Source organism: Dermochelys coriacea, chromosome 8, assembly GCF_009764565.3.
Source record: "Dermochelys coriacea isolate rDerCor1 chromosome 8, rDerCor1.pri.v4, whole genome shotgun sequence".
Lineage (NCBI taxonomy): Eukaryota > Metazoa > Chordata > Testudines > Dermochelyidae > Dermochelys > Dermochelys coriacea.
This window is the reverse complement of record NC_050075.1, coordinates 91,562,143-91,580,638: the sequence shown is the minus strand read 5'-3', so window position 1 is coordinate 91,580,638 and position 18,496 is coordinate 91,562,143. Positions and strand designations below refer to the sequence as shown.

At 37.9% G+C, this 18,496-nt stretch overlaps 1 protein-coding gene across 7 annotated transcripts in view; it reads left to right on the top strand.

Moving 5' to 3' along the window:
* ATG4C (autophagy related 4C cysteine peptidase) overlaps window positions 1–4,035 on the top strand; it is a 34,285-nt gene extending 30,250 nt beyond the window's left edge. For 2 of the 7 annotated variants that reach the window (XR_006283159.1, XM_043520334.1), the window contains exon 12: window positions 2,562–2,783. Coding sequence is in view for 4 of the 7 variants with exons in the window: in XM_043520334.1 (XP_043376269.1) it covers window positions 2,562–2,568 (7 nt within the window). In the remaining 3 variants the exon portion in view is untranslated. Of the gene's footprint in view, window positions 1–627; window positions 745–1,766 lie in introns of all 7 variants that reach the window. The other 5 variants (XM_038413074.2, XM_043520333.1, XR_005294409.2 and 2 more) reach the window with 4 other exon arrangements.
* The last annotated feature ends 14,461 nt before the right edge of the window (window positions 4,036–18,496 follow it).

The following is an 18,496-nucleotide window of genomic DNA, read 5'->3' as shown; positions in this document are numbered from 1 at the left end:
TGTAAGCCAACTAAATTGAAAAACAAGCAGCTCTTTGAACACTGTTCAGTTACTTTGTTCATGTTTTTTTAGAATGAATGTTTCTTTGGTAAAAATGCAACAGTGATCAAATTTGTACTATAGGTTTCCCAAAAAAAGGAGGTTGTAGGAGTGGTTGTAAAAAAAATATATATACATGTTTGAGAACCACAGGGATTTATTCATTTGGAAGTGTGTCCTCTCTGTCATCTATATCCATTGAGTAGATACTACAGAAATAAATGCTTTAGAAACATTGCTTAGCAGTCAGTTAATGGGACTCAGCATGTCAAATTAATGAGATCTCTTCTGATAATTGTCTCCTGTTCACGTTGAACATCTGGGTGGAAGTATCTTCTATAAAAAATGTTATGTACATACACACTTTTGCATTAACTTTTTTGAAAGCTAGAATACTGACTAAGAAAACCCACATCCAGAATTTGCCCATTGACTTGGAAGGTAGTGGTAGTCCCCAAGTAATATGCAATTTGGAAATAATTGCTCATTTTAATCAAGTTCCATACTGCAATTGTTTTATGATCAGCTTTCTGCTACCTTTTCTAGTTTACTTTCTCTTTCTCTCTAATTTTTTATAATTTCCCTTAGTATTTAGTACTCGGAGAGTTGTCAGAGTAATGGCTCTAGAGAATGAAGTCTTCTGTCATCTCCCATGCTGCCTCATTCATGTATCTCAGTCCTGACCTAGAGGGACCACCTTTAAGGGTGAGACAATGGTTCAGTCTCAATACTACTTTGGCTTCTCTGAAACTGTGGTGATGGCTTTTGTGTTGCAGACACATGTCATTTAGGAGCTGGACTATGTGTACTAACCCATTTCACAGGCCACCAAGCAGCTGCCATGTGACTGTCAGTTGCTACTGACCTAGGGCTGGTTTCATCTAATGACCTAGTGATGAAAGGCTCTATATAAAATTACGCAGTCCCCTGAGATCTACAGTCTTTCTTCTTGTCTAAACTTTTTTTCTTCCCCAGTATTCATTCTTTTCTTTTTCCTTTTTCATTGCCTTCTGCTCATTGCAGTTGTCTGCATGTTTCTCGCTTTCTCCTTGCCCTAATCTTTAGGTTTCACAGTACAATAATAGAATGAATTAAAATAATCCAGAATAAAGTGGAAAATTGCAGAGCACAGTAAAAATTGCAGAATCTGATTTTACTTGGAGCATAATTTTCCAGTGCCTTACTTTTTTTAAATAGCTCATACTGTTTAAATATCTGTTTAAGTTTTTTAGTGCTTCAGATTGTTTTTCATTAAAACAAATTATTTTTGGAGTTCATAGTTTGATCACTTCAATGCAGATTATATCTGTAGACTAATGTAGCTTTGCATATACTATAGCTGTGTATTGAGATTTATTTTCAAAGGTGATCAGCAATTTTTTTTTTTTAACTTCAGTGGGTGTTGAATCCCTTTAAACAGTGGAAAGCACATTTAAGCCCTTTTGTATATGGGCCAATAACACCTACTATTAAAACTTTTTATTTGTACCTGTGACTGATCACTCTTAGTATGAATAGCTTCCTTGATAGAGGCTCAGCTTCCTCGTCTCTGAGGAGACAGGTGGTATGTCTACACTGTATTGTAAATCCTGGTCTGTGGGACATGGGCTTTTGGACTCGGTATTTCCAAGCCCACAATGAAGTGTCCACACGCATCATAAACCTGGGTTTACAATTGCTGGACACTGGTCTCTGTCATACTAATGTATCCATCCTGCATTGCACAGACCTTCTGACTCCAGTCTGCAGCGTGAGCTGCATCCTCGCTGCAGAATGACAGAGCCTGGACCTGAGTCTGAGGAATTTGGACTCTGACACGCTCTCCTGGAAGGGCCTTAGGACCTGGGACCTGAGTGTTTGCTGACCTGAGTCAGATTGATTTGTGTGGGAACTGACGAGGGGCTTGAGCTCAAACTGAATCAGAACCCAAGCTTAGTGTGCAGTGTGGACATACCCAGGGAGGTTTCTGACATGTAATTAAAGCAGTCTGTTAGCGTTTTTAGTCCACTGTCAGATTTATCTGCTCTTGAGCTGGCTTATTTCCCTTAAATGTATGTTTAAACTTAATAAAAGTATGGATGGCTATAGGTGCTCTGTCTCTGCCATAAAAATGCTTCCACAAATTCCAGAAGGTGCTAACCTGCCCACAAATCCTGCTTGCAATTCAAGAGATGACAGAAGATATGAAGACTGTTCTGCAACTTGTTCCACACGAGTGGAAGCTAATGGAGTTCTGCATGTGTAGTGGTTCAGTTTGCCTGTGTGGAACAAGTTGAAGATTGGGGCCTGAAACTCCAAGTGTGGCTATTGTTTCCTGAGGAGGCTGAGTTAGAAACGTATTTATTTACCAGAAGAAGTGGGCTATTGAGAGTCTGTGCAGTGTTATTCTAATGTGACAAATGAAAATAAAAACAAATATGCATGTTGTAAATTGTGTGGCTGTAATTAGATCAATACATCTGGGGAGTTTATCCCTTCATTTTCAATTAACAGTTTATCTGGTATGTTATCTTGCATTATAGATGCTGAAATCTTCATCTAAGGAGAAATATCCCTTGTTTACTTTTGTAAAGGGTCATTCTAGAGACTATGACTTTGCCTCCAGTCCACTCCATGAAGAAAATGACCTTTACTCCGAGGATGAAAAGAAAAGATTAAAAAGATTTAGTACAGAAGAGTTTGTTTTGCTTTAAGGACATTTTACAATAGGGTATTGGCAGCTGTCCAGGAGAACACTTGCCCTTTAAAAAAAAAAATCACACAACACAAGACAAGCAATATTGAAATTGATCTATTTTCATAAAGGTTATCATGTCGTATATGTTCGATCTTTAAAATGTCACTTATAAATGTAATTAATTATTTTTGTTTGTTCATTGATAGTTGGATGAATATGATGACACTTTTTGCTAGTGAAGACAGACAGCATTATTTAGAGCCAGACACAATGTAGTGTGGTTGGGTACCATGCATGCCCTCCTGGATAGCTCTGCCAATGAGCCTCAGTCTTGACCTGCAGTCCCCACTGCTGTTCCAGTCCTGAACAGTCTGCTCATTATGTGGTGGTTTTGTGGTGTGGACACATGTCATCTAGTTTTGAGACTACTGGATTGTTTCCAGTTGTAAGCAAAACCTGAATCTAGGGCTCCTGAAGAAAAAGCCTTGTTCATTTAATCTATTTTGTTGCCTACGCCCCTATAATGGTTAATAATGTAACCGTGGGATACCTTTCTAGCATTGCACTACTCAAGATGTAACTTTTGATATATCAATAGTAATTGTTAGCTACAATCCAGATGCAATTATATAAGCAGAATTGTGAGTTAAGATACTATTTAGCAGTATGATTTTATAATGGCTACTCATTAAACTTCTTGTTGAACCTTAAATTCATGAATATAAAGTATTGGCTTTTCCCTACCTTTTTTAAAGGTTATGTTGTTAATATTAACTGCAACCAATCAAAGCAGATAGACAGTTATTAAATGGGAGCAGCGTTTGTTTCCTGTCTCGACAATATAATTTTGAAACTTCTATTCTTACCCATGCAGCTTCTAAATCGGAGCATAAAACAGCAAATTGGGGTAAACAGTAAATATTCTGGGATATGATCTTCCGATATGTACCATTACTGTACACTGTTTGTGGTGATTTTAGATGTACAGAACATCTAGCAAATAAATCTACATGAACAGTTTCATGCTTTAACAGAGTAAATTCAGAATTTAAAATACACATTTAACACTGCCTACAAATTTAAAAATAACTTTATTAAAGGTGTGAGATTAAATGCATGTACTTTTGAACAGTAATAGTAAATTTCTCTTGTTCGAATTCTTTGAATTCTGGATCTAAAAAAATATTGAGGTGCAAACACTCTGTAATAAGGCAAATTTTATTGTATTGTAAATGAGCTATTAACTTATTCTAAAGTGCCATTTAGGCACAGAATGCACAAATGTTGTCTATCCAAATAATAAATATTCTATGTATCACCAAAGTAATTTTTTTCCTTTTATGAGAACAGAGATTAGAGTTACTAGTAGGCAGATTTTAGGCAGATCTGGGACAAACGCATGTACGTACCAGAGTTGAATTGTTCATTTTCACATTTGTTCATTGAGTTATCACTCCAAAAAAGGGGGATTGTTTTTCAGTTTCATTGGTTTTCATTTAAAAAAAAATTCTCGAGTTGATTGGATATGGTAATCTGCTCCTTATTAAATAATATTTTAATCAGTATAACATTACTTTTAGGTCCTGCATATACATAAGGAATCAGGGCTAATCTTATTTGATATTTTTTCCTTAATAATCTGGAAGTAGTAGTAAAATTAACGTGTTAATGAAATGCAGATGCTAATTTAAGAAGAATTGTGAATACTAGTGAGGACTAGAAAATACTATAAAGATATTTGTAGATTTGAGTTTGGCTTGCAATTTTCTAATGCTATTTTTGTTATGGAAAAATAATGCAAAAAAATAAATATTGGGGAGTATGTCCGGAAAACAAAACTACTGAACGAGACCTATGTGGGATAGTGGACAACAAATTAGACATGATCTTGCACTTAAAGAAAAAAAAAAAGCCAATGCAATTTTGGGCTATGTATCTAGACACTTGTGTCTTAAAACAGGGAGGTAATAATTGTTCTTTCTGATCTCACTGATGCTTTCCTTTCTGCTGCTGCCTCTTTACCAGGAAGGTATTAACAAATTAAAGTTCACAGAAGAACAATAAAAATTATCAGGGGCCTGTAGGCATGGATTTAAGGCAAATTAACAAATATGTATGCCTTTGTTAATCTATTACTAAGGGGAGGGCATGGCACTTCAGAAATATTTAATGTATAAACACTGGTGAGGAGAAGAGGAATTACTTGGGTGGTACAAAGACGCATAACTTTTTGAAAACTTTCCGAAAACTAAAGGGAAAACGTCATACAGGAGAATATTATGCTGTATAACACTCACAAGGAAATGTTGGAAGTCCCATCACATGTGACTATTGATACCTGACTGACCCAAACACTAACAAATGTACAATAAGGAATAATTACGCTTAAGGTGAACTAGATAAACTAATAACATCCTTCAGTTTCCAGTTTCTATTCCTGTAATAATAAAAGAATAAATTTAGTTTGCCTAAAAGGCTTTAATGCATGGGAGTTTACAAGTAACTTTTTAAGCAAGGAACCAAAAGTGGCATTTAGTTTAGTGAATATTTTTTGAAGTGGATACCCAGTAGACTTTTTCCTGACTCTATGAAATACTTAGTTTTGATCATGGGGAATAAATTTGCTACAGTAAATATTACAATAAGGCTGTATGTAAGCATGTATATACATAAAATATCACATCTCTGTTAAAAGAAATGTCCCTCCATTTCCTATTAGAGGCCGCATTCTTTACAGCAGTAACCGTAACTGAGCTGCTAATCTGAAGGATGACAGTTTTGTCCCATGGTAGCTAGCTAATAAGCAGAATTAAATTTTGAAACTGGAGTGGGTTTGAGAGGGAAGGACATATTTGCAAAGTGAGAAAGATTAGGTTTGGTATTTAAACTAAAACAAAATTACCTGGGCTAGGTAACTTTATAAATCATTCATCTAAGAGAGAATCTGTTTGCCACAATTTATAGACTTCAATTCAACAAGCCATTTCAGCATGCTTTAACTTTAAGTGTAGTACTTCCTGTTTTTAATAAAACCTTCTTGCAGCAAACTTACCTACAAATGGATTATAGGTAAAAGTACCTACTGCAGTACAATGTATGTAACTTTTAACCTAGTATCCTGACTAAGGATTACCATTTCTTCTGCCTTTGCTCAATGGCGGGAAGTCACACTTACATCAGAAAATAAAACGTGCATGTAAACCACACAAGATAATGGTCTATAGATATGCATGTAAGGATTATTTTATGTACATGAGAAGAACGGATTGGCATTCTAACTGCAAATAGAAATAATTTTATTGTAAATAAATGTTAAATATAAAATGTATCTAACACTTCAACAGGTTCACATTGTTCTAGGATCTGTAAGAACATTTTCATTTCTTACTCTTATAACTTGTGAAGAAGGCCCAATGGTTGAAATACCTTAACTAACTTAATTTTAATGATAGATCTTTTGTTCAGATAGATAGGAAAACTTGCATTGCAAAACTGTCAATAATGTTAAGACAGCTGGTGATGATGTTATTGGGTCCTTTAGTCTATCAAGATAGTGTGACATTCAGAGCCAGCTGCACAAATTTGTTAGAAACTAGTAGCAATTTTCAGTTACTTTTTCTCTCACTTCTCCAGCTTCCATCTTGTTCCCTTTTCCATGTTGGTTAGGTAAATGCCCCAAAATCTGTGTAAATAAGCATCTAACAAGGAAAAGGGAGTCGGGGACAGAAATGAAAACTGGGGAATCTTTTGAAGGAGGCATGGGGGATTTAATGATAATTCTATGGTACTTCTTGGGAAAAGTAGGGCAGTCCAGGCAAATTCCAGCTTGGGTACTTAGGGGAGAATTTAAGTTTTCCACTTGTACTTTCAGTGAAATATGGTGCTTATTTCTGGACTTAAATTTTTTTTCCTCCATCCCTCTTGGTCAGATCGCTTGCAGCCTCTGTTCTATAACCTCTCTTCCCTGTATTCCTGGCCAATTTGATCTGTTACCATGGATTTAACTGTCATGTCCATGTTAGTGACTCCTGCATGTCCTTCGCTACCCATGACATTTCACCTTCGGTCGTCCTCATCTCTACCTGTCTACATAGTTTTCAAAATGCCCGATACTAGGCGTCTGTATTTTAGAAATACAGCTAGTTTCATAACTTTTCTCTGTTGCCCATAAAGCTAGTTACAGAGGTCTTGAAACCTAATAGTTCAAAATTCTAACCCCTTCCAGTCTTACTTTCTGTTTAGAGCCCATTGTCCCAGTGAAAAATGGCTAGGGCACAGAAAGAAGACCTAAGAACTTCTGACACATTGGTTTAGAAAGCATTCTAGTATATTTCCTGACTCCAGCACAGGCAAGCTCACAGGTTGTCCTCATCCCTGAAGGTCCATGTACAGTGGTGACACAAGTTAAATTACCAAGTTACTAGAAATAAATGTTTTTCTGTAACTACAGGGGACTTTAATTGGAAACTATGTTAATCGCATAGTAATTATCTTTACTTCTACTGCATTATCTCCTGAAAACTGTGCAATTAATTTGTGTCATCACAGTTACTGCTGCTGCCTTCAAACACAGACCAACTGTGCATTAGTTACTCAAACACCCAGGAGTGGCCTATATTCTTAAGTGGCTTATACAAATCATTGACTGATTAGTTACTTGCTTCCTTGATGGAACCAGCCTCTCAATATCATGGAAAGTGGCTTCTTTCAAATAGGCCTGTTCTTTCCCCATCCAATAAATGTTTCTGCTGTTTCCTTTCTTTTCTTAGGACGGGGGCATTTTTGTTTATCAAGTCTAATAGCAATAGGAGTCACCTCTGCCAGAGCTTTGAATAACTAGCTGGGACTTTGTCTTCTGCATCTAGTAAGGGCATATGCCTCCATTTATCAAAGTGAAGCGAAGTCTTGGGGTTGTCTTCCACTCATCTCTAGGTGGTCAGTGACCATAACCCCTTTTTACACCAGCTTTCTATGAAAACCTGGGTTCTGATGGCCCATGTGTTTTGTCACCACCAGTCTGGATCACTGTAAAACACTATCTAGGATTGAAGGTGGATGCAATACAGAGGGTCCACCTTTGTGACTGCACCTACCTACTCAATGAGACAGACTACCCATCATGAGCACTTCACCCACATGTTCCACTTTCTGTTGGTTCCTAGTCTGTGTCCGGTATCCATTCAAAGCCATGGTCCTGATCTTCAAAGGCATCTGTGGGAAACCACATCATTCAGGATTTACCAAGACAACTGATCTCTGAGACAATACAACTTTCAAAGCATTTGTTAAATAAAAAAAAATTCAAATTATGTCTCACTTTTTTTTTTGGTGCCTTATTTTGATTTCATGTGTCATTTTTTATTTTTATTATGGCTGGGGGCCTCAAAAACTGGAAATAGCAGAAGTGAGCATGAAAGAAGGACTAATATTCCTATCCTGGAAGCTCTCTGCTTGTGAAATGACCATAGAAATCTGTGTGGGCAGCTGTGTATTAGTTTTACAGCAATCAAGTGTGTTAGGCTTGGATGGTTGGGTCCTAATTTCTTATCTTGTTAAGCAAAGAATTTTTCAGCCCAAGGAAAGTCTTGTGAATTTTTAATCCCTAAACATAAGAAGTGTTGTTCATGGATGATATGATGCAACCTTAATTGCTGAAAGTGTGGCACTAACATGGGGGAGCATGTTTGTAAGTTACGTTAATTACAGTAAAGAATGAGCTCACTCTGGAGACCTGCTTTATTTCCAGGAGTTATTGATGACCTGTAAAATCAAATGGTGATTGAGTTATAAAGGTCAATAATAGCAGCAATGAACATAAACAGCATGTTTAAAGTCCAGCCCACCTGGTGTTCTCTTTATGCATCGTTTGTATTGATGGACTATTTTTGTGTATGTGATGGAGCAAATAGTCTGTGGCTGCAGTTCCAGGAGCCCCCAATAGGGGTAGATTGTGCTTGATTATTTTAAGGTCTCCCCAGTCCATGAATTATCCATGATCAGGATGTGATTTTTAACAAATTTGTTCATTTTTCACAATTATTGGACAGCTAGGCCCTGATCAGGCGCTGAACATACTGTGGGTGCAGGGTGAGAGTATAGATTGCGTAACAAAATTTTACCTTGTTTGGTAAAAAAAAGTTTGGTTTTGAACACCTCACTGATTTTCATTTACACTAAGGGCTGTTTACACTTCTATGGCAGTGTAAACTAGTTACATCCATTTTAAAGCCCCTTTATAGCATCACAGCCATGTAAAAGAGCCTTAAGCTATGTCAACACTAGAGACCTTACAGCGGCACAGCTGCACTTCTGTAAGGTCTCCTGTGTAACCGCTCTATACCGACGGGGGAGAGCTCTCCGGTTGACATGATTAAACACCTCCAATGAGTGGCAGTAGCTATGTTGATCGGAGAGCATCAAAAGTTTTACCAACAAAAGTGCTAGTGTAGACATAACCTTAGTGTAAATGAAAATCAGGACCTGAGTAGTTGTCATTGGACCATACGATTGGTCACCTTCATCAAATGGTATTGTTTCTGTTTCCTCATTGGATGATAAAAGCTTTATAAATAAGAGTCCCTTTCCCAGTTTGCAAGCAATCCATGGGCAGTCATAGTTGTTTGTCTACTGTGTAAACAGTAAAAAAAAAAAAAGGATTTTCTTCATGATTGCAAGATCTCTTCTTGTGTGAAAGCTCTTGAATGTTTAGTCACGAAAATTCATGATGGTTTTGTTTTCTGCAAATGCTCTTTCAGATTAAAAACTTACTCTGTTTATGAATAAAAGCAGTTGTAATTACCATCAAAACAAATCAGTGGTTGTTTTGTTGTTGTTTGTTTAAAGCAAGAAGATGCACAATAAATGTTTAGTGGTTTTTGCCTACCACTAGCATGTGTGTGTGTGCATATGTTAACAACCAGGGCTTTGTGAATTCTGTGCTTAATATAAATTAGAGTAATACGTATACAGTCTCTCCTTTTGCTCACCTTTTAGGTCCTGATCCTGTAAGCTGGTCTGCTAAAGTGAACCCCTGTTTCTGTAGGGAGCTCCATTTAAATTAAGGGGCCTCTGTGCAGGCTAAAGGACTTCACATGCAAAGCAGCTTGCAAGATCAGGGCCTTGATTAGGATAAGGCTATCCTCAGTGGATAAGGTTATCCAACTTAGTGGGACCTCTACTGAGCAAGGGTTGCAGGTTTGGGCTCCTATCTTTAGACAGGTTTCAGAGTAGCAGCTGTGTTTAGTCTGTAGCCGCAAAAAGAACAGGAGTACTTGTGGCACCTTAGAGACTAACAAATTTATTAGAGCATAAGCTTTCGTGGGCTACAGCCCACTTCATCAGATGCATAGAATGGAACATATAGTAAGACGAGATAGATATAAATAAAAGTTGGAAGCTTCCATACAAACTGAGACTAACAAATTTATTTGAGCATAAGCTTTCATGAACTACAGCTCACTTCATTAACTTTATATATATAGATAGCTAGATAGATACCATTAACTTGGGTTTGAATAGAGACTGGGAGTCATTACACATATTGAATCTATTTCCCTAAGTTAGTATCCTCACACCTTCTTGTCAACTGTCTAAATGGGCCATCTTGATTATCACTACAAAAGTTTTTTTCTCCTGCTGATAATAGCTCATCTTAACTAATTAGCCTCTCAGTTTGTATGGCAACTTCCAGCTTGTGTGTGTGTGTGTGTATATATGTATATAATATATATATCTTCTTACTATATGTTCCATTCTATGCATCCGATGAAGTTGGCTGTAGCCGACAAAAGCTTATGCTCTAATAAATTTGTTAGTCTCTAAGGTGCCTCAAGTACTCCTGTTCTTTTTATCCTTAGACAGTAAGAGTTGGCAATTTATTGCAATCCCATAGTTTCTGCAGAGTGGTACTGAGTGAATGACCACAATTGTTTTATTGGCATGTGCTGACTCAGTGGAGCAAGGTTGCTTAGATTCTGTTTTTCAGGAAGTTGCGGGGAGGGAAGGAATTGTTGTTGCTCTGCATCAGTCAGTGGCTGTCTTAATTAAATAAGGAAGATGATCTTCATTTTTAAATGTAAATGTCAATTCCACTTAAAGACAATTAAAAATCACTGCAAAATAATGCAAGGAGAGCAGTGTAGGATGCTTGAATTAGCATATTTATTTATTTAATATTAAACAAAGTGGGATGTTTCCTCTTTGGTTTGTCCTGTCTCCGCTAACAACTAGGTTGGTTAATAAATAAATTTAAGAAGAAGAAAAACCCCTCTATATAAATCTAATGAAATATTTAAAAAGAATCTTATCAAAAACAGGAGAAGTAATTCTCCAAAGTTGTTACCTAATAAACAGGCCAACTTTAATTCTTAAACTGGGACAATTGAGAGTTACTTGCATTGTATGGCAGGCCACTCTGATTTTTTAAGTACCTCTCTAAAGCTTGCAGTGTGGGCATCTGTTCCAAGAGTTGCTGTGCTTTCTACTCCTAGAAATAATCTGACAGTCGTCTGCTTCAAGATTTACCAGCACCCTTAAGTTCATAGTAGATTAATTTGAAATCAGTGCAGAGGTTTTAAAATCTACACAGGATTGTGATAATCCATGTTTAACACCATACAATGGCATCTGGCTACCTTAAATTAGAAAGGTCTTAACCAATGGTTTCAGAGTAGCAGCCGTGTTAGTCTGCATTCACAAAAAGAAAAGGAGTACTTGTGGCACCTTAGAGACTAACAAATTTATCTGAGCATAAATTTGTTAGTCTCTAAGGTGCCACAAGTACTCCTTTTCTTTTTTTGAACCAACGGTGTGGATCAGAATTTTGTAACTCTGTAAGAAGCAGAATCCAAATGCTGGATCTGAACATACCTGAATGTACAGGTTTGAAATTCAAACCCTAATTTTGCCGATGTTTCAGGGTGTTGGGATTCAGCTGGCAACAGAGCCAATCATGAGCACTGAACTGAAATATGAACCTGAGTTTAGACTTTGTTTTCAGCCCTATTTCTCCTTCCAATGGGATGGGTAAGAAGACATTAAATTTTACAGCAGCTGTGAAAAGCAGAATGAAGTATTTGCAAAATACAGCAAGCTGATGTCTTGCAAATATATGAAGTTCTTTGGCCTTCACAGCTCAACCAGTGGCTTGTTGTTTTCATGCTAATACAAATTCTTGTATTAATAAGAGCACGGCCTTGGGTTTCTTCATCCGTATGGGAAAAAGTTACTTGTCTGCTGGTAAACAAAGAACAGAAGAATTGATTCACTGTCTTCAATTTTAAAAAGATGGTATGAAGCAATAGTGGAGCAATTTTAATTGTAACTATGTAACACTTGCGATCAGTAAGATCATTTGTGTTCTGTTTTTAGGAATTGGGGTACTAAGGAGTACACAGAGCATTAGAAATGCAAAACATGACCGCATGTTCTCAGGATTTTGTCAGTGTTACATGAAAGAGCGCTTGTGCTGGGATGCTCAACTCTGAGGATATTCTCTGTTTAGTGTGTATTTACAGAGATGTATGAATATTTGATTAATGAGTCATGGTCTCTGGAGAAATTTAATAACTGTACTGCTGTACAAAGCCATCTCCTTAACTGTTAACACAGCTGCCAATAGTGTTGTTGACACTGAAGCCCTTTCTGCATCTAATATATTCTGTGGCGTAAATTCCTTCATTACAGGGGGATCTGTGGGACACATTATTCAGTTATCTGTTTTGAACTGTTACAAGCTCAATTTACAGACCTTGATTTGTAAAGATTTTTCCAGTGGAAACAAGCAGTGACACATGAGCTGTAAAACAGCAGTTTCATGTGGTTATGTTTTTACAAAAGTTAGTTGGAAGGTCAGATTTACAAAGTGTTGTTTTAAAAACTTCTCTATATATTATAATAAGGTCTGGGTACAAAGTGTTATTACCTGCAACATTAATACAACCTTTGCATACTATAAGAGCATGTGCAACATAAGAATCAGTTACAAATGTGGGTGTTAGTGGTTGTGTGTGTAAATATCAGTATTTGTACAATCCAGTAAATAAAAATTGAAGTTAGCAATACTTTAAAAAATTGACCTAGTGCATCGCAGGTTGATCCTAGAAATCCTTACTCACCTGAGCAATGAATTCAGTGGGCCGACTCTGGTGAGAAAAGACTCGTTTGATGTCATTTTCAGAGTGAGGTACTAGTTGCCGTTTTTTGTTTTGTTTTGTTTTGTTTTGTTTTAAATGTCAGGACAGATTCATTATTAAATTTTTGTTGAACACTTTTCCAGAAATAATTCATTCTAATTTTACCATTTTCTCCATTTTTATTTCTAATATCTGTGAAGAGATCAGTTCTTTCTTACAAAGTTAGGTGGATATTTTAGTGGTTTTACTTCAGTTAAACTACTTTAAATAATAGGGGAAAATGTCAAAAAAAGATAAATTTAGTGCTGAGGCTTTTACTGGAAGCTTTAACTGCAGGTTAGAATTATACATGCGATGCAGAATTTCTTGCAACACTTCTCCTTAGGGCCACAATGCATTACAGCAGACGTATAATGAAGCTGCTATAAAATCTCTGGTAATTAAGGGGGATTTGACAGTAATTGCAACAGTGAATCAACTTAATTATTACCTGTTTCAAAGAGAGCTAACCTGATGTTATAATCTAACCTTTTCTACTTTTAAAATGAGAGATTAAACAAGTATATGTAGCATTTAAGAATTAAATCTGTTGAGATAGAATTCTATTAATATACTTTATTATATTATATATACTATATTATATAGTATGTATATACTATATATAAAGTTCTTCTCCTTTAGTTGCTGTGTACATATAGTATGAGTAAAAAGCAGCTGAAGGAAAAGAACTGTCATCCAATGAATTAGAAACACAGCATGTGTTTTGTTCATATAATAAGCAGAACCTTAGCCCATATCTCTGATGCAATCCTCTTGACTGTTAACAGCATAGGGACCCATATAAAGACCTTTGTTATAAAATGCTACAACAAATACAAGTCTAGTTCCTTGAAGAGCTTTGTAAAGGATACTTGGTGAAAGTACTGTATTTGTGGACTGAATTTTAAGCAAACTATGCTGAAATATATTTCAGATGTACTGTAAAACCACAAAAGCCAGGGGATGCTGGCTTGAGGATGTCACAGCACTATTGTTTACACTCCTGTTGTAGCATTCACAATACTCTGAGATGCTATGTAGCTTTTGCAAATGTGTAATATTGAAGTAAAAGTGTACACAGAATAGTTAACTCTCCTTTGGTCAAAATTGGTCAGATCCTTTTGGTGATGTGTAATCTGGCCATGTACTGGGAGGAAGACTGTTGACAGAGGAACATATTTTAACTTCCTCTTCAATATTTTATCCAATTTTAGTATAATGACATTGTCAGCAAATAACAAACAACAAAGCAATGAGTTTAAAGCTCTTTGGGCTGGGGAGCAGACAGGTTCCAGCCTCAAGGAGCTTCCAGTCTTCTTACCTTTATAAGATCTTCACATAAACATCAAGGGAAGAGTAGACCCTAATAATGACACTATGAGCTCACTGATGTGCATTAATAGAAAGGATGAGTTAGTGACTAAACCTCGGGCTTGATCCAACTCCTTTTAATATCAATGGACTCTGAGACGTGTTGGATTGGGTCTCAGGTTTGCATATCTTGAAGCATACTTTAACTCTCTGGAGGACAAGTTCAAATCCTGGCAGGTCAACCCAGCTTTCCATCCTTCAGAGGTAGAAATCTTGAGTTTCATGGGGTTAACCAAGTGTGGGTCTTTTGGAATAGACAATCAAAAAATAGAGGCCTTTTCTGCATAGATTTTAAAGATCCCATAGCATCTCACATAAGACTAATGGGTTGCCTAGAGGATATTAACCAAAATCTTTCTCCCTGCCTCTCTTGCAGGGTGCTGCCCTAGTTGATTTCTATCCTTCCTCATAGGGGGAAGAGCATTTCATCAGTGTTCTATGTGTGTCTAGTATGTGAAGCATCTTGGAGGATGAGAGGCACAATATGAAATCAAATTGTATTCTCCAAAAGCAACGGAGAACTGGGCACAATTATGATGATGATTGTTTTCCATAGCACTATCCACACCAGGATCACCAGCCACAGAAACTAACAAATTTAACCTTTCAACACCCCTGCGAAGTAGGGATTTTACAGATGGAGAAACTAAGGCACAGAGATGTTATGACTTAACCATGTGTTCTTAGGATCACACAACTACTCTGTTATTGTTTACATCTGCTTGTTAGGTTGTGGAAAGATAGACAAAGAGATTTTTGTTTGTTTTTCTGGTGCCATAACATCCTGCCACTTACAATGTTAGTTTTGCCACTGTAGCCCTCAGTTTTCAGTAATTTGATAGCCTGACCACTTCAAATGGCCAACTGCTGAAAACGTTCTCAACCCATGTAGCAGTTCCATAGTTTGTGTGAAAATGCCAGTTTTTCATGCACATAAAAGGAACTTAAATTAACAGCATAGCATTAAAAGGGCACGTCTGTGATGTTGCCATTCTAAAACAGCCATCTCTGGGACTTGTGGTATTAGCAGAACGTAGTAGTTAAATCTCTATCCTTCAAATAAGACTTAGAACACGTACAATAGAAATAACTACTGCAACAGCTTGTTTCAGTTTTGTTGTTTCAAAATCTAGTGCTGCTGCTGCCCAATGACTGGCAATTAAAAAAAAACCAACAAACCATGCTAGGTTATGCCTTCTGTTTAATAATGGAATAACATCTTAACTGTCACTCCGGAACTCTGTCTAGCTCCCATAACTACAAAACTGCTAGGGCCTGCAGGGTACAGGATAACTTCCTGTGGCAAAATAACAGGTTTCAGAGTAGCAGCCATGTTAGTCTGTATTCGCAAAAAGAAAAGGAGTACTTGTGGCACCTTAGAGACTAACAAATTTATTTGAGCATAAGCTTTCGTGAGCTACAGCTCACTTCATCGGATGCATTCAGTGGAAAATACAGTGGGGAGATTTATATACACACACAGAGAACGTGAAACAATGGGTATTACCATACACACTGTAAGGAGAGTGATCACTTAAGATGAGCTATTGCCAGCAGGAAGGGAGGGGGGGAGGAAGAAAACCTTTTGTGGTGATAATCAAGGTGGGCCATTTCCAGCAGTTGACAAGAACGTCTGAGGAACGGTGTTGGGGGGGGAATAACATGGGGAAATAGTTTTACTTTGTGTAATGACCCATCCACTCCCAGTCTCTATTCAAGCCTAAGTTAATTGTATCTAGTTTGCAAATTAATTCCAATCAGCAGTCTCTCGTTGGAGTCTGTTTTTTGAAGTTTTTTTGTTTAAGGATAGCCACTCTCAGGTCTGTAATCGTGTGACCGGAGAGACTGAAGTGTTCTCCGACTGGTTTTTGAATGTTATAATTCTTGATGTCTGATTTGTGTCCATTTATTCTTTCACGTAGAGACTGTCCAGTTTGACCAATGTACATGGCAGAGGGGCATTGCTGGCAAATGATGGCATATATCACATTGGTAGATGCGCAGGTGAATGAGCCTCTGATAGTGTGGCTGATGTGATTAGACCCTATGATGGTGTCCCCTGAATAGATATGTGGACAGAGTTGGCAAAGGGCTTTGTTGCAAGGATAGGTTCCTGGTGGATGAACTTTGTGACTTTGTCCTCACCCATAACTATTTCACGTTTGGGGACAATGTATACCTTCAAATCAGCGGCACTGCTATGGGTACCCACATGGCCCCACAATATGCCAACCTTTTTATGGCTGACTTAGAACAACGCTTCCTCAGGTCTCGTCCCCTAATGCTCCTACTCTACTTGCGCTACATTGATGACATCTTCATCATCTGGACCCATGGAAAAGAAGCCCTTGAGGAATTCCACCATGATTTCAACAATTTCCATCCCACCATCAACCTCAGCCTGGACCAGTCCACACAGGAGATCCACTTCCTGGACACTACGGTGCTAATAAGCGATGGTCACATAAACACCACTCTATACCGGAAACCTACTGACCGCTACTCCTACCTACATGCCTCCAGCTTTCACCCAGATCACACCACATGATCCATTGTCTACAGCCAAGCTCTATGATACAACTGCATTTGTTCCAACCCTTCAGACAGAGACAAACACCTACAAGATCTCTATCAAGCATTCTTACAACTACAGTACCCACCTGCTGAAGTGAAGAAACAGATTGACAAAGTCAGAAGAGTACCCAGAAGTCACCTACTACAGGACAAGCCCAACAAAGAAAATAACAGAACGCCACTAGCCATCACCTTCAGCTCCCCTCAACTAAAACCTCTCCAACACATCATCAAGGATCTACAAACCGTATCCTGAAGGATGGACCCATCACTCTCACAGATCTGGGAGACAGGCCAGTTCATGCTTACAGACAACCCCCCAACCTGAAGCAAATTACTCACTCACCAGCAACAACACACCACACAACAGAACCTCTAACCCAGAAACCTATCCTGTGCCAACAAGCCTCGTGATTATCACCACAAAGGTTTTCTCCCCCCCACCACCACACCCCGTTGGCTAATAGCTCATCTTAAGTGATCACTCTCCCTTACAGTGTGTATGATAAAACACATTGTTTCAGTGTCCCTCTGTGTGTGTATATAAATCTCCCCACTGTATTTTCCACTGAATGTACCCGATGAAGCGAGCTGTAACTCACGAAAGCTTATGCTCAAATAAATTTGTTAGCCTCTAAGGTGCCACAAGTACTCCTTTTCTTGTGGCAAAATAGAAACAGTAGCATAGCCCAAGCTGTGAAAGCTACCTTCAGTAGAGAGAACTGAGCCACAATCCCTATGCTATTCATATCTGGTACTGAGGCTTCCCCCTTATGCGATCAGGAAGTTCCTGGAGAATCCCTTTCCTATGTCTGTAAATCAACAAAGAGTAAGGGTGTTCAAGGTTACCCTGCAAGGGTGACTACTCTGTGGCATAATATACTCAAATAATGCACCTTCTGTTCTACCACCTATCAAAGTGGACTTGTTTATTTTACTTCGTGGTCCCCACCAAATGACAGGCACGTCACAATATTAAAAAAGTGCACGGGTGGCTCAATGGCACAGTGCTAGTACGTTTTTCATAACGTTTTAATGGATTCAGGGTTGAGCGCTACTAAAATCTGGATTTATTAGAAATGCTCTGTGCATTTCAATGGCGTTTTTCTCATGAATCTGGATATTTTACATTATTTCAATAGAGCTGACCCTCTGATTCATTAGAAATGCTCCAGTATAACCAATGGACCATTTCTAATGATTCTGGTTTTACAGTAAATCCAAGGGTCAACTGTTCTGAAAACAATGGTGCTAACCCCTAGGTTTATTAGAAAAATGCTTCAGTGTCTCAATGGAGCATTTCTAATCAGTCGGATAAATAGGAATCCTGCACCCAAAAATACCCCCTCTATTGGTGAAACAGACCCATGGATTTGTTGTTACTGGCATCCTTTAAAAAATACAGTAGGACTTTTTTGTTCTTTCTAGTGAAATTCCCTCTCTGCTGTACTCACTTCTCATTTCGTAAAGAAGAAAACAAACACAGAGAAGTTCTGTGAGTTGCTCAGAGCTGGGATTAGAACTTGTGAGTTCTTGACTTTTTAATCATGCGATGGTTGGCGCACACCTCTCTTTGCCCTCTTCCCTAGATGCTGCGGTGGGAGCATCATCACTGGCCATCCCTGCAGCAAGTTCATCCCAGTCCAGCCTGCAGGTATTGCTC